Source organism: Eretmochelys imbricata, chromosome 3, assembly GCF_965152235.1.
Source record: "Eretmochelys imbricata isolate rEreImb1 chromosome 3, rEreImb1.hap1, whole genome shotgun sequence".
Lineage (NCBI taxonomy): Eukaryota > Metazoa > Chordata > Testudines > Cheloniidae > Eretmochelys > Eretmochelys imbricata.
The window spans coordinates 145,198,575-145,215,463 of record NC_135574.1 but is presented as its reverse complement, the minus strand read 5'-3'; the positions used below and the strand labels follow the sequence as shown (position 1 = coordinate 145,215,463).

The window sequence follows — 16,889 nt, the reverse complement described above, 5'->3', positions numbered from 1 at the left end:
TCAATTTTCTAGTCATGTAAAGTGGCTGTAATGTCTTAAATTGGAGTAAAACTGGCACTTCTCAGATAAGGAAGAGGTAACCTTCTGTTACAAGATGGATCCTGTATCCTTTACAGAAACCCTAATGTGACAAATCAATGGCCAAGCTGTGCTCCTTTGATAGGCACAGTTTGGCTGGGAACATGGATGTCTGGTGGGAAGAGTGCTCCTTGGGGAGGGGGGGGGGTCAGGGCTCTCTGGTTCATGTGGAATTGGGCTGAGGAGAAACATGTCGGAAGATTAATCAAAGACTGGGTTTGATACAGGAATTGTTATTAATCCCTTTGGTCATCTTGGAGCTTTCCTCTCAACAGCACACAACATCACTTGCCAGGATCTTTTCCAGTTCATGCTGTTTAATGGAAGACCAATGGCCAATACATTTTCTGCCATCCGTGGTTTGCTGATGGCCGAGGCCACTCACATATTGTACGTGTAATTGAGAAGTGGTTGGATGAGGCTTCCTCGGATTAATTTCTGGTCTGAGATGTGATCAGAGCACCAATCGCAGAAATAGTATTTTGAGTTAGACTGATTGCAGTCCATTGAGGCTTTAAAGTCCTATCCCATGGCTGTGGTGGCACCTGCCCTGGTGTTCCCAGCTGTGGTAGGGGGCTCAATAAGTGGGTGTATTTGGGGTAAGTCTGTTGGTTTTCTTTTCCTTTTCCTGGAAGGAGACAAATTTTCAAAAGCATGGTCTCACTTCCATGGGTGTGATTTGTCCCCATATAATATATGCCTGGGAAGGTTGTGCTTTCTTTCTTTTTTGGTTGGCCTGTTTGAATTGCAGGCACAAACCTGAACACTTGCACCTGTAGATATTTGACTATGAATGCAAGTCAGTCACTGAGAGGTGAAAATACTTAGATTTGCGAATGTAACTCACTTTGTAGGTGCAAAGTCTCTGCTGAAAATGTTCCAGGGGTAAACTAACCGGTCCTCAATACAGCTTAAAATTTAGGCTACGAGTCACTTGTGTTAAATTTGTACATGTGCCGTGAGATTTCTGTAACTAGGACACTTCATTGATCCAATAAAAAGCAGGCAGTTGGACTAGATGACCTCCTGAGGTCCCTTCCAACTCTGGTAGTCTATGAAATGATAGAAACAAAGTCTTATTTTTGTGCTGTGAACATGTGCTGAGAACAAAGTGTGTGGATTTTGAGCTATATATTTGCAATACAAGCAACTAGAATATGCAAGTGTCACTATGTAATTGTGCAAAAAAACCAGCCCATGACTTTGAGGATAACAACCCCCATATTTTACTTTCATGCAATAATGTGCAATTGGGTAACGTTAGTAGCTACAAACATTTGTCCAGCATGAGCGTGTCCAGAATCCACATGTCGATAAACACGTGAACTCACTGAGAAGCCACAAAATAGCCACATGGTAGCACTGCTAAATAGTAGTGGGTAACCTCATCAAGGTTCAGAAATCACACTGGCAGGCTGTGAATCACTAACAGAAAAGTGCATCGCACTATAAGAAAGTGGTAGGGGTATACCCAGGGCATCATCTCACACAGTCAATCACATGTGATGGCCAAATAGGATGTCTGATTAGGGCTGGGGCCATTCAGTACTGTTTTTATATGCTTATCAACAATAGATCTGCCCTCTATTACAACCCCAGTGGCTCCTATGTGCATTACACTGATGCAGATATCGACTGCATTTTAGTGACAAAGACATTAACAATAGTCAATATACCAGAGATTAACTGGTATAAGACCCGATCCAAAGCTCATTGAAGTTGATGGGAGGCTGTCCATTGATTTCAACTGATTTTATACCAGGGATGTAGAATAGAGTGCAGGTTAGAAAGGTGTCCATAGGGAAGGTGCCCATTACTGCACTAGGCTGGCAGTTCTTTGAAAGGGCTGGGGCTGTTGTCAGTTGACATACTTATTGTGGTTTTTATGTATTATTATCTATGCAGTTGATCACCCAAAGAGGGATGAGTAAATATCATCAGACAAAAAGGGAAATATATACCCCCTAACCACAGGTGGAATCCAAAACTCATTCATGCAAGTGGTACAGAATCATATTCTTTGACTTAAAGCAAGAAACAACACTGGGGGAAAGAGGTCTGTGGGGAAAGATAGCAATAAATAACAATGTTCTAGAATTCTGGCATTGTTGCCACATATATTAGAGAAGAGCATGTGATGGTTTTGTATAAAGTATTAACACCAATTTGGGAGTTAATACCAAGTGATGATGCATTATTTCTGACTCATACCAATAAAAACCTTATACCATGCCCTCATGTAATATACATACATACATATATATATGGAACATATGTATAAAATATGACGGAACATCAACTGTAATTACTTGCCTGCTTTAGCAGGTGAGCTTTTTGAGGAAGAATATTCAAGAGTTGATGGGTATGTCACACCTTTCTTTGGTTTGCCTTCTGCAAAAGAAAAGAATATATCAGATTCAGAACTGTACGGCCTAGGAAATGGAAAACAGTCCTGTAAATAGCTCAGTTTAATTCTAAAATATAACCCACATGACAAGCTGACATCCAAAGAATTTCAAGTTCTCGTAGGGCAAAATTTGTATCAAATGTAATGAACCCCGTAATTCCCTCAGTTCTCCTTGATTCCATGATAATGTCTAAAAATCATTTCACTAAACACGTCAATATCTAAATAAGGGGAACAAGTGAAGTACTAATGCAAGAAGCTCTAAATGAATGACATGGGATCCCTTTCTTTAATGACATGACTTTTTTTTAAACCTCTGTTTCATGATATATCATTTCTAATGTGTCATTTACAATAATAACAGTGAGAATCCTGTGTGTGTGCTGGGACATATGGTAGTTATATCTGGATCTAAAATGAGGGTACCTTCCCTTGAAAATGAGGCATAGTTCAGTCATGCTCTAAACCACAGACCTTTCTAGTGCCACACCAGATGGCATTTCTATTGACACAGGTGGCTATGAGGACTTCTCTTCAGTAGTAGCTTTACTGCTGTTGCGTTCACAGTACTAGAGAAGCCAGAGGACACTCTATACTATAGGCCAGATTCAGAAAAGTTGGCACAGAAGGATGTGAATTGCATTTCCCTACCCCAGCTACAGTAATTCTCTCCCCTTCTCCTGCAACTGTGCCACAGAGGTGATGTACCAGTGTGGATGACAGGGGGTGTTTCTGCTTAAGCATTAACTTCCATAAAAGCTCTGCCAGTAGGTGCTACTGAGGAGAGGCACTGAATCAGCATCACCAAGGCAACATCTCACGTCAGATGGTGCCAGCCTTTACTTTTTGAGTTGTGTGGCAGTCTTGTTCTGCCAGAGCCTCATCCCCTAGTGGATTTTCTACAACCGGGGGCCCCTGCTGGGGTTTATGCCGGTGTAAGGATAGGTGAATCTATAGTTCATATAAGGACAATAGTTGAGTCAGAGAAGCATTGCCTTTGTTCCCCAGTTCAATCTCTTCGTAGCAACTCCAGCCCCTTTATTCCATTTCCTTTGAAAGCCTGAGCTGTTGTAACCAATAAAATCACCAGATGATGAAGTGAATTTGCTTAAGTTCCCTTTCTAAACATGGCAAGATGCGAGGGTCAGTTTCAGCGCTCACTTACACTGCTATAAGTCAGAAGTCGCTTCACTGAAGTTGAGGAAGTTACACTGACGTACAACTGGTGTGAAAGTCAGCTCTTGTCTTAATATCTGACGCTACATCTGATTTGTAATTTAAATAATGTCTGCAAATGTGCAGCTAACGCTAAATTGCTCAGTGTGGCTGGCTACTCGGTGAGCTCTGGCATCTTTGGTAAAGAACTGTTTGTGTCCCATGTGTGTTCCATGCATCCGTGGGAGCTGCTCTAAATGGAGAGCTGATTCTTGGTCTGGCAATCGTGCTACTCTTACACTGACAAGAAAGCTGCCACAAAATCTGTCAGAGTTTGTATAACCATAATATGCGTTAAAAGATGGGGTTGCTGTTAAAGATGGGTTGAAAACCTGAGTATTGTTGAACATATGGATGTTTGAAAAATAGGTGCATAGGTGAAATTTTCCCCATCCTCTCACCACTTACTTGTCACTAGCACACTCAGACATTTGGGACTCTCTTTTCTTTACCTAGTAGCCACAAAACTCCCATTAACCTGAATGGAGTCATTCACATGAGTGCCAAGACATTTTGGAGCTTGAAAATGAATACGAATCCATTTGCATACCTCCTAGTCTGCTCACTACTTCAAGCCCGATGACCAGGCCTGGTGCTTGTTCCCCACTCCTCCTGTGTCACACCACTTCACAGGCCAGGTCCCTTAACTGTTCCTCTTCTGCAGTCTCTTGTATAGATGCTTATTCACCCCAATAGTTTGTGATATTTAAACTGGTAAGTTTCCTATCTGGGAACAAACTGTCAGCACGCTTTCACCATACAATACCAGGTATGCTCTTGATATGCTGACAACTAACTTGGCTGGTGTATAGACAGTTTCTCAGCTCAGGTGTCAAAGTTGTCTTGGAGTCAGATGCCTCAGCTGGCTTTTCTGGTGTTTTGTATTTCTAGTCTTTATGCATCTCTTTTCTTATAATTAATAATTCACAAATGTAAACAAATGTAAACTTTTTTTTGCCAGTGGGGTTTGTCTGCATCCAACCACAGGCCAACTAAAGCAGAACTAGATGAAGAGTTATGGGTCTCCATCTTTTAGCCTTTAAATTCCTCACAAAGAAAACCACATGTTTCAGAAGGCCCAGTAAGGACTCCCTTCCCTTTAAATACATCTCTCTTTCTGCATGAGCTACTATGATTACTCCCATTGACTCACCCAATCAATTCCCTGCCATTGCAGGGGCCTCGGGCATTGGTGTACCTCAGTCCCTCCTATTCTCTGCCCATGGCATGCTATAGTTTAATCTCTGAACTGCAGTAATACTTTAGTCCAATCCAGGTTATTGGATTCAACGCAGAGGTAACTGGGTGGAGTTTAGTGGCCTTTGATGTAGTCCCATCTGGCCTTAAACTCTGATTTCAGAAAGGCTACTCACAGTGCGTACAATTAAGCACAGGCAGGTTGGGGGCCTCATTCTAGGTATTTGAATGTTATCATTCCTATGTGTACCCAGTCTGGGTTGAACCTAGTCTTCTCGTCTCTGTTACGTAGGTTTGTAACTTTCTTCTGCACCCTCTCTTCCATGGAGTTAATGTAACCAGGAGGTGTTGTTGTGAGAGACTCCAAAGCTCACTGGGTAGAAGCTGACCAGCAATTCAGGTAAGAAATCCTATTTTCCCTTTACAGCCCAAAGTTAGAATTTGCTGGTTGTTAGAAGAAAGCAAGTACCAGAGGCAATTCGGCCATGACCGGAAATTCCCAACTATCCAAAGTAAATCCTCCTAAAATGTGAGCCAGGGCTGGGCTGTTAGAAAGCCGCAAAAAGAGCATCCACAAACATTCATTCAAATTCCAAATGACAGCTCAGTTTGATCATATTCCTACCCCTTATTTGCTGTTCACAGGAAAAAATATTTCTTCACTTGAATTTCTCGGGAATGGCTGTTCATACATTTGTGCTGTGTTGATCTTTCCACAAGGTATGCCTGAAATACTCGTAGTTAACTAATAGTAGCTGGTTACTTGTCTTAGCCAAGCAGTGGAAATGTGCACACCATTGCACGCCTATGTGACAGGAGGTTTAATACAGAAGCAACATAAAACAACGTAAGTTAGCACCTCCTGTACTAACTTAGACTTCTCTGTGCATTGGTAGAGGTGAGTGTAAGGGGACTTAATTTACACATCACCTCTGAATTTGTCCTGGGACTCTCAGGGCTTGTCTTTACACCCCTCTGGGGCACGTGTCACACTGTAAACAGTAGAGCGCTCTGAAGTGTCATGCTCTCACAGATTCCTAGTGTATGTTAATGTGGTTCTGTTTGAAACAGGACTACATCAACGTGCCCTAGGAACCTTTTAGATTGGAGTGTGTCAGTAGGATCTACATGGGGCAGTGAGAGCGTAACACTTCAGAGCATTCTACAATTTACAGTGTAGCATGTGCCCAGAGGGGTGGAAAGACAAGCCCTAAGTTAGTGTAAGTTGTTGTAGAGTGTTGGTATGGAGGTGGGGAGGAATTCAGGACAACAAAATCTGACTTAGGAAAGAATTTAATGGACCAACACAAATCGGCTGCTACCTAGAGGTGGAGCAGAACTGTAATTAATACATTTAGGATACGCTGAAATGGTCACTTAAGACAGGATGCTGCCTCATCAGAGTCACTTGAAGAGCATTCACTGAATACGGTTTGAGATATGGACTGGTAATCTTTTTTTAATTAGGATATGTATTTATTTTAATAAAGAGCCTTGGCACTGCCTGCTGTGGCCAATAACTGCAACAAAATGTTTTTTGCTGTTTATGGTTAAGAAGAAAAGCTTCAAAGTATGGAGTGAGTTTAACTGAAACAGATGTTTCAGGCTCTCTGCAAATTCAGGCAGACAATAGCTCTGAGATGTGAACCACCCCATCTATTTAAATGGGTGCTAACTCAGATGCCCCAGATGATACTTTGTGTCAACACAGTTATCTATTTCACTGCACATCAAAGCATGTAAGAAAGCAGAGGTATCAAATTATGAAGGTATACAGTCTACTCTGAGTGACCATTTATTTGGATGGGCTTTTAACAACACAACAGGGTGATGGGGCTTTGGTCATGCATTCAACTGGCCAGGTCCTTTGCATAGAGTACCTGTCACTTTAAAGTGTGGTAGTATAACATAATAACTGAATTAGCTCTGTAGATTTTTTTTTTTTCGTGGGAGGAAGGAGGGTAGTACCTGAAACAATGAAGGACTCCCTCCAGCGTGGTAGGGACAAGGATCGGATTCCACTGGAGAAGCTCCCTCTGTAACCAGATTGTCCAGCAACTTTCTGAACAAGGATCTTCCCTCCTGAGTTGTCAATAGTACCACTACAAAAGGGGGTTGGGAAGTGTTAAATGATATCAGAAATGAGGCAGAAAAACTTAGAAAATGTTCAACTGTACAAGAGTTAGGAAAGTGTTCTCTCTCATTTTAAGTGACATGGTTGAGGTTACAACAGTCCTTGGTGCCACTTGAAGAAGTCTGCGGCTAAGAACTGTTAGTGCACTTACAGCTGTCGTAGGGGTCTTGTATTTTAACCTGACTCAAGTGTCAGTATGTGGCTGAAGTTAATTGTGTCTGATGGCATTGTTCTGAACCGGCACTGCCGGTCAGACATGTCCCTGGCTCCTGAAGTACCAGCCCTAGAATTATAGGGAAAAAAGGGCAGAACTCTTTCCTGAGTTACTTTGTGCAACCGTGTTGACTTCAGTTGGATTTTTAAATCAGGCAGGATTTAGCATAAAACTTCTAACATTCTAGACTCTAGAGCTTGAGTCAGATCTCACTGCCTTTATACCATGGTACGTACATTAACTCTGAGAGTTGTGATTTATGGATATGTAAGTAGGACGAGATTCAGGGCCCAAGAATCTAAACTAAATTTTGACAAATAGGAGGGTAATTTCCCCCTTTATTTCACAGAACTTAGAATTTTCCCTGTTCGAAAGAAATCAGCCATGTATTACCTGTATCTGGTTGTGCCTGATTCTGATCTCACCCTGATGTAAATCAAAAGAAACACCACTAAAATCAGTGGAAAACATGGCAGCTTGTGTGTGTGCTGAATGCTACAAAGTGTTTACCATGCGTGATGACATTATATGAATCCTAATGTGTAAGACGTGTCAGCTTCTGCAACCCAGACACTGAAGCATTAGTTTGGAAACCAAGAAGGGACTGCTACTGTAAACAGAGAAGTCTAGTTACAGTGTGTAAGCTAAGTGGAATGAGAAACATAAAATGGTGAAAAGTAACTTAGAGCTTTACAATTCTCTTTGAATAATTTCAGTTGTTGCTGGCAATAGAAGGAAAGGAAACTCACAGCTTTCATACACACTTCAGAATAGTCAACAAATCCAAACACAAATGGCACCTAGAGAAAACTGAGACCTTCTGCTCCAAAAATATAGGCCTCTACCACTTAAGCTACAGGAGAAACTACGTTCTCGATCAGTATATTGTGTTTGTGTCAAAAACAATTCAAACCTCTCTGCCCCTAGATATTCATGCACAATTCCCATTTTAGTCAATGGGAATTGTACACAAGTATTTTGAGGGAAGAATTTGTTTTTTGTAAGCTAGTCACTTGACAATTCAATAACAAACACCTGAATGCAGATGACTTCAGCCAGCAGATGGCAGTGGTCTATATACATAAAAGCTAGCTGGTACAATAAAGAGATGCATAGGATTTTTATCCACACAGTGTGTCTCTCTCAGTTTACGTTATACTCCACCAGTGAATTGCTTGCAGTTTGGTGTGGCAGTTTGTAAAGTACCTTTTCACCAATTCTGTTTTTTCTGTGCCATGTTTATGTCACTCAGTATTTGGAGCATGGATGGCTTTAGTGTGGGTTGGGTTCAGTTGCACCCCAGAGTGCAAAAACAGCCAAATGTACATTCCTCCCAGCTTGGTGAGGAGGGGAAACCGGGAGCGGGAGTCATGAGCAGCTGGGCTGAACCTGAGTGCCCGGTCACAATTTGTGGAGCTGAGCCCAGCCCAGGGGACAGGAGCTACCACTACAGGATGAGAGTGGGTGGACTTGCTCTCCCGCCCCACTACTAGTCCCCCAGCCCTCCCTTCCACACTGGGTTGGGATTAGGATTGTGGTGCTGGGGTAGAGGGTCATGCTTCAGGTGGTTGGAGCCCCCTTGGCAATTATGTATAGTGTACCCATTGATCCGGGAGGCTACCTGTGCCCCTGGTTTGTAGCAGATGCTTTCAATGGATGTTTTCAGGGTCTTTTTCTAGCTTAAACTGGATCACTAAAAAGAGTCCTACCAAGAGACATGATAACCTATGGTGCCTACATATTATTAGTGAGATTATTATTTATGTGACACCATGAACACGTCTGATGGTATAAAATAGTGCAACAACAGTCATTTGCTATCCATAAATGAGTGATCTGGAAAAGTCTGAGCACCTCCTGTAAGGTGCTGAGCACACTCAGTAATACCTAACATGTAGCTCTTACAGCGCTTTTCATCAGTAGATCTCAAATCCCCCTGCAACAAAGTGTCATTATTCCTACTTTAGAGATGGGGAAACAGGCACAGAGGTGAAGTGCCTTGCTCAAGGTCACCCCGCAGGCCAGTGGCAGAGCTGGGAACAACAAATGATTTCGGTAGACGTTTTGGGTGCCAAGCGCTCTCAGATTGGACCCGTCACATCAAATACTGTCTCTCTCTTATACTCTTTTTTTATAAGTATTGTGCCCTACAATCCAATCTGCAAAGACCAGGCAGGGTTTAGGGCAAAGCCAATGACCCCCAACACTGGAATTATAATTCTGTATTGCAGTGTCTCAGTAGTTTAAAGCTGCTGACCTGTGAATAGCAGCACCGCACACACTGGAAAAAGAAGCATAAATGTCGGTGCCATAAACACGGTATTTTATGTCTTGACATCCCGGTGGACATTTTGCAATGAATTCTGGATTGATTATCTTCCCTGCTTTGATATCGCAGTCTATCTCAGGTACATCTGTGAATGCAAAAAATTTGAAAAGTTAGATTTAATACTCCAATAGTTCTGTAACCATGTAACTCACAACAGTGTCCTCTTTGAGCATATGGGTGAATGCCTTCAGGGCACAAGAGGTGTTTGCAAGTAACGTCATAAATACGTGACAAGGGTAAGGTTGTAACAAAAGATGGATTGAGGAAGTCAATGGCCATTTCTGACCCTCAAGGAAATCTCCAGTGTAATCTAAAAGATTCTAATCGCTATGGGATAGATTGTGGTCATACAGTGGGGGAAAGGGGCAGAAGAGAGATCTGGGAGTTGTATGCATCCCTGAGGCAGAATGCCTGCCAGTGTTCCCCTTGTGGTAATATGGTTCTGTTTCACCCGCCAAGGCAAGGCTGTGGCAAAATGCTATGATCTTGCCGTAAACCATTAAAAATGTTTGACTGCTATGCACAGCAAACAAGGGATATAAATATAAACTTAAGCTCTGTTTTATCTTCACCAATTAGATTATACAACCTAGTGGCAGGCTTGAATTTCACCCAATGCAGCAAAACTGAATGCACAGAAAAGTCCTTTTGGGACTGTAGCTAGAAGTCCTACAGCTAGAAGTCCTTGTCCCCTTCCAATGGTTAAGATGCACAGGTTTCACCTTCCAGTGTGTGTATTTCAACATATTTATGTCTCTTACCTAGGCTTTTGTACCAGGCTCTTCACTATGGTATCTGAGTATTTATATGTAGTAGGCCATATGCTGTATTAGATATATTTCACTTGATATATACATTTCATTATGTGATGCATATGTTGTACACAAAGGGGCTGTGTATTGTTGTATCTTCCTGATGGTTCCTAACAGAAGCGCCAAGGAGTTGACGGAAGATAGCCATAGCTTCACTCCGTTTGTTTGTTTTTCTGGACATTTCTGTTTGAAGCAATTAGGCATGCTGCTAAGACTACTTACATAGTTTAGCCTTTTTGTTCTTCTTTGTAGCTTCTTTAGTTGCATATGTACAAGTCAGAAACAAAGCTAAGACAAAGAAAATACAATGTCAGGTAAACAGGCAACTGCCAGCATTTTTCAGCACATGCCTCTGTGCCTGGATTTTCTGCAGCTCAGATTTATTATTAATCAACCTGTTTTAAAAAATGAAATTAACATTTTTCCAGAAACAAGTAGAATTCTGTTTGAAAAGACATATTTCAAATGGTGGTGTGTGTTTGTTTGTTTGTAGGGAAGTAGAGATTGACTGGCTGTTGGAACACTTACATTTTCACATAATACATAATTAACTTGCAGGAATTCACTACCAAAAGATGCAATTGAGTCCAAGAGCTTAACAGGCTCAAGAAAGGATTAGACATTTTCATGAGTAATGAGAGCACCCACTAGTATATAAAATAGACTAAATAACGTTAGGGATAGAAAACCTCATGCCTTATGGCTGCACAAACCAACAATTAACTGAGGGATTAGGGAGGGGTTGGCTAGGAAGAAACTTCCCCTATACGCAGGGTATTCCTTAACACAGCACAGATGAGAAAGTTTTAGTGCCCAAGCAGGTGGTATTGGGCTCGGATGGAGACAGGCTGCTAGACTAGATGGACCACTGACCTGATTTGGTTTGGCAATTACTATTCTCCTACAGTTAATGTATCACCAGAGGCTGAGGTTTATAGTTTAACTATTTCAATGCTTTTTTTTTTTTTAATGTGGGAGTTAACTATATGGTAGTGACAGGTAGATCTCACTTACCATTATAGGGCTGTCTGCTAATTAATGGTCATACAAAAATTTTAAATTTCCTGGACTTGTTATAGGTACTATATTGTGCATTAACCTGCATTACAAACATGTTTCAGAGTAACAGCCGTGTTAGTCTGTATTCGCAAAAAGAAAAGGAGTACTTGTGTCACGTTAGAGACTAACCAATTTATTTGAGCATAAGCTTTCGTGAGCTACAGCTCACTTCATCGGATGCATACTGTGGAAACTGTAGAAGATCTTTTTATATACACACAAAGCATGAAAAAATACCTCCTCCCACCCCACTCTCCTGCTGGTAATAGCTTATCTAAAGTGATCACAAACATGCTCACCCTCCTGAGTCCCATATGTATTTGCAGTTGTTCACAGTCTGATTTAGGACCTTGTTCCTTGCCTTTTGTGGCTAGAAATACACAGAAGTTGAATGTGCTTTTCAAGATCCTTGACTGTGTTTAAACGCACAGATTCATGCTCTTCTCCCCTGCCTGGGGCAGACCTGACAGTGCTGTGGATCTGATTGGGCTGGAGGGCACGATCTGTTGAATACACTGAGTCCAAGGCTCCACAGAAATATTTAGTGGATTGCTGGACATACACTTGTTGCAACTTCTCATCCACATCCTTCCCCAGCAATGGCAGTGTGGTGCTTCATGCCTCATCCAGTCAGTGGTACCCCACTGTGACTGTGTGCATGTAGACGGGAAGAGTCACCATGATGCTAGCAGGGACATTAACTGCTGCTCTGCACAGCAGTAACTTGCAGTGTGCATTGTTTTGTAAACTGCAAATCTTTAGATGGGAATTATGCTACATGGAGCCACTTGAAGATTTTGTCATGTACTGTAGGATGCTCATTGCATGTAGCTGCACATTATGAAGAGTAGCATGCCATGTAGCCTTCCCCTCCATGTGGCCTCATTCCCCATTTTCCACAGGTCTGTTGAAGTTTTGCCTCTGTCTTTATTTCACAGTGGAGGGGAGCATATAGCTAGATATTTATTTCCAAATTCTGTGCAATCCACACCTCTCCTGTTGTTACACAGGGCTACCTGAGACTCTTCTGTATGTAGAGTTTAGAAATGCATGTTTAGTAATTTGGTCTAATAGGTCCCCTAATCCATAGGCTTTGATATCTGCACTTAGTTTTTTTTATTTAAGGTACATATAGATCCTTTAGAGAACGCGTAGCGGCTCCAAGACCTTACACAAACAATCTGGGTTTGGCTGAATGGATAAAACATGATTTTTTTTTGGTGTGTTTTAGTTACAAGTTTCTCTTTGATAGAATCTGCCCACCATCTTGCTTAGCTGGATTTTCCATCACTAACTGTGGTACTGCCCTAAGTGGGAACTGTCAAGGACAGTTGCTTCTCTGGTGGGTGCTTATCTTGTGTTTTGCTTCTGTATCAGGTACCTTCCCTTTTGAGGAGTTCTTGCAGAGGAGGTAATATTGCTTGTGGGTTGGGTATAAATCTGCTTAGACTGTGGATCATGTCTAATCCTTTTCATTTCAGGGATGGATTCAGGAGGCTGCATGTCCAGCTTTAATTTACATGGGGCTGGATGGCTGAAGATCAGGGAGCAGCAACCAGCTCCCTGCAGTATTCTCTTCCCTCCCCCCACTCCACTGCATCAGAATTTAGCTTATGTGGGATGAAGAATCTGCTCCCAGTTGTAGAGGAACTGTCCCACTTTTCTGGGCACTGCAGTCAGAACTCCACATTACGCACTGACAGTGAGAACATTTTCCAGTCTTTCTTCAATAACCTAATACATAACATTCAGTTTAACTCCTCTTCTACTTTAGAGCGGATTAGAATTCCCCATGCTGTGTGAACGGACACTATAATAATATGTTTAAATTTAATCCTGACTGGAGTGTGCCATAGCAATCTTATTCCTCCCTTCCCATCCCTAAATTGCTACAGATTTCTTCCAGCAAGTGCATGGATTAATAGCTCTTGGAACTTGTTCAAAGGAGGGAGCAGTGCCCTGCCTCCATGCCACACTATGTAAGTTGAGTATGAGTGCCACTTACTTCAAATGGCAGGCATTCCAAACAAAGCTTGGTAACTCTGTTACTTGAGAGAAGTGGAATTGTCAGTGGGGACAATGGGAGGCACAATTGGGGACAAAAGGCTCTTCCATTTTTTAAAAATAGAACCCATCAAAAAGAAAGGACCAAATTCTGCCCTGACTGACCCCTCATGTCATGTCAGTGAATTCAGCTGGGTTACATGTAGTATTAGGGCAGACCTTGGTCTAGAGAAAATAATCAAGCCCTTGGTCTCTTGCCTTGTGGCAGACTGAACTGAGCAGATTAAAATGAAGGGGAAAATATAGCTAACCCGGAGTATCCAACCATCCTTGACAGTTCCCACTTAGGGCAGTACCACAGTTAGTGATGGAGGATGCAGCTAGGCAAGATGAAAGTGTCCCTTCCAGGTCTTTCAGTCATCTTTGAAAGTTTTTCCGTGACGTTGTAATTTTTTCCAGATCTCAGATACCTCTTTCCCCAGGAGAGTGCCTTTCTTAGCAAACATTTCTGGCATTCACTATGGAACCCAAAATGTCTGCATCATTCAGATCTGCATTGTTCATATGACATGGACGCTTTCCCAAAGTCATTGACCCAGTCCTAGACAATGTTTGTATGTGTATTTGTGTAGTCTATACTTACTTACCAAAGAAGGCTGCAATGATTGATGCCTTCATGGCAAGAACAACAAAATCAGCAGGTTCAGTAAAGTGCACTAGAAAAGAAAACAAAATAACACTATCACATTGCATTCAGAGGTAGCATATTGACTACTGGTGGCGAGGAGGGGGAGAGGGATGGGGATGAGGAGGTAGTTCTGCGCACTATCCCTTAGCCCTCTGAAGTCCTAGCATCCTGAATCCTCCTCTTATGGAAGAGGTATGCGTAATAAAGACTTGAAATATGCTAATAGAGAGTGCTATAGCAAGTAAACTAATTTGAGTTTGATGAATGGGGCCAGGATTTCACTCCTGGAATCTTTTCAGGTAAATGGGAGTTTTGCCATTTACTTCAATACAGCCAGAATTTCACTCTAGATACTTATTTCTGATGCCAGCAGCAAAGGAGGCCATGACAGAAGCTGACATACTCTTGCAGTCATAAATGTTGATTTATTTCCCTTTTGGAGCGCTCACAGGAAAAAAACCTCACGTGTTAATAGAATGAATCGGCACATCCATGACAGATTTTTTGAGGTGCTGCAGTGTTTTTCATTTCTAGTTTTTGACCACAGTGCGAATTGGGAGTGTCTCTTCCTAAGAGATTTCTTATCCTACCTTTGCAGACTTGAGAAGTTTGGACAGGAATCTGAACTTTTGGAGCCTTATGCAAATCATACTCACATAGGAACTTTTGAAGATTTCTATCACTAGATAAAAACCCCTAGGCCTGAGATTGAACAACAGCTGATGGTGGTAAAATGTGAGAATCCTATAATTAGAGTCTGAGCACACCGGTACCGCTGAAAGTAAAAAATGTGAATTTAAGCTCCCAGTCAGATGGGCAAGGCACCAGATATGGCCATACACTAAGCTGTAGGGAGCTTGAAATTCTTAGAGCATTATATTTCATTCGTAATTATCATTCCATTGGTATCTGATTAATGCAAAAGAAATGTTTTTTTCCCCCTCCAAACTAGAGTCAGGCTCTAAGAAGGACATCATGCTGGTTCCTGCTGTCAGTATTTGAATTCGCCCAGATAATGGGAAGGGAGGAGGGGCCTCTGACCAAAATGGTCTGCCATTGGTGGTCCTGTCAATCAGAATTCATAGTAGAGCCATCATTTTAGAGGCACTCTCCCTGGGCAAATTCAAACGTGGGCACTAGGGACCAGCACACTTTTCTTCCTAGAGGTTCCACTACGCCACAAATAATGGCAGCAACCTCCACTGGTCATATGTTGTATGGTTGAGCAGCCCTCAGCCTTCAAGTGCATGGGACCCTGAGCAGCTGCACCAGAAATTCCATTAACATCTGACCCCACTCGATTCTGGGTCCCCACCCTCCCAAGTAACTGAGTCAGTCACCCTGGCAAGGGGCTTCCTGGCTGCCTCAGCGCTGAAGCAATTGCAGGGGTTGCATGTGTCTAACACAGCCCCTGGCCATCAGCCTCCACTTTTATAGGCGTTCCAGGGGACCTACACCTACCTTTCCTGCAATGCCTTTACAAAATCCTACAGCATTTGAGCATGCCCAACACTGGCTGGTGGCAGTAGAAGTTTCCTAACCCATCCTGCAGCGGTCACAGCCACTGGGCATGCTCCAGTGCTGAAGGCACTTCTGTCGGCAATCGTAGCTTGTTTCCATAGCCTGCTCTTGCTGTGGGACACTGAGAGATGTGTGTCTGCCTGCTGTGGCCTCTTCCCAGCCCCACAGCACTCTCCCCAGCCAGCCGCACTCTAGTTCTGCCTATCTCTTTTATATTCAACTTTTTTTAGGATTATCCCCACAACTGTAGGATATATGAAGCAGCACAAAAATATACTTTATTTAGGCCTATACTTCCAACTTAGTTATTCTCATACTGGAAGATATCTGAAAATGAAAACAATCAAATACAAGTCTAGTTTTAGAAGAAAAGAAAAGAAAGATTTATTACAAACTGCCTCCAAAGACCAGAAACTATCGTTTTGTAAACTTCCTAATCAACTCCTGCAGTCTGAAGTAGAAAGTCAAGAGCTGCCTCTCAATTCAGCAAGCACGAATCGGTTATTGTGTCAAGGTTTGTGAGGAAAACAATTTGTGCAGTCCACTGAAGTTGCACCTATAGTATATATTTCCAGAGAAATTTGCTTGAAACCAGCACAGTGGAAGATGAGCTATGACGCCAAAGATCCCATAGATGATGTTACAACCAAAAAAAGAAAAGAAAGAAAAATATCCAAAGATGCTATCAATGAACTTGAAAGACGCAAAACCAAGGGCACTGGAGATGAACAGGTCAACAATGGAGCAGGCCAAAGCTGTCTTCCTGCTGCAATAAATTTGATATTCCCATCTGATAAAAGTTGTTTTCAAGATTCAGTTTTATCATTTGAGCAATTGTGAATGCTTTTACAGATTGGTCCTTGCCAGCCACTGAAAGTGATGGGCCAAAAGGACAGTTTCCTTTCCCCCTCTACAAACTGCCATTTTCCATCTTCATTTGATAGAATTAAAAATGCACCACATGAAGATTTGAATGTCAAATGGCATAGCATACTCATATCTTTCAGATTATGCATGCTGTTACATTTTTGTTGTTTGAGGATATGGAAACTTGGAAAACAACATGGTTAACAGTGACTGGAACAATATGCTGTTCAGGGGAGGAGCAAACAGCATTTGCAGTCACGTGGGAACTGTACCGTTTGCGAAAGGTCATAGTATCAATACCTGTTTTGATAAAGCAACCTGTCTTTGATGGCTTGGATGTTCTACCTCAATCTGTTATGGTGGC

General features: G+C 42.1%; 1 protein-coding gene across 1 annotated transcript in view; it reads right to left on the bottom strand.

Annotated features, from left to right (window-relative positions):
• Positions 1–14,127, bottom strand: part of VIT (vitrin) — a 58,324-nt gene extending 44,197 nt beyond the window's left edge. The window contains exons 1-5 of the mRNA XM_077811886.1: positions 14,097–14,127; positions 10,609–10,674; positions 9,503–9,659; positions 6,866–6,999; positions 2,392–2,469 (exon numbers count right to left, since the gene is read on the bottom strand). Of these exons, the coding sequence (XP_077668012.1) occupies positions 2,392–2,469; positions 6,866–6,999; positions 9,503–9,659; positions 10,609–10,674; positions 14,097–14,127 (466 nt within the window). The remainder of the gene's footprint in view (positions 1–2,391; positions 2,470–6,865; positions 7,000–9,502; positions 9,660–10,608; positions 10,675–14,096) is intronic.
• Between the last annotated feature and the right edge of the window lie 2,762 nt (positions 14,128–16,889).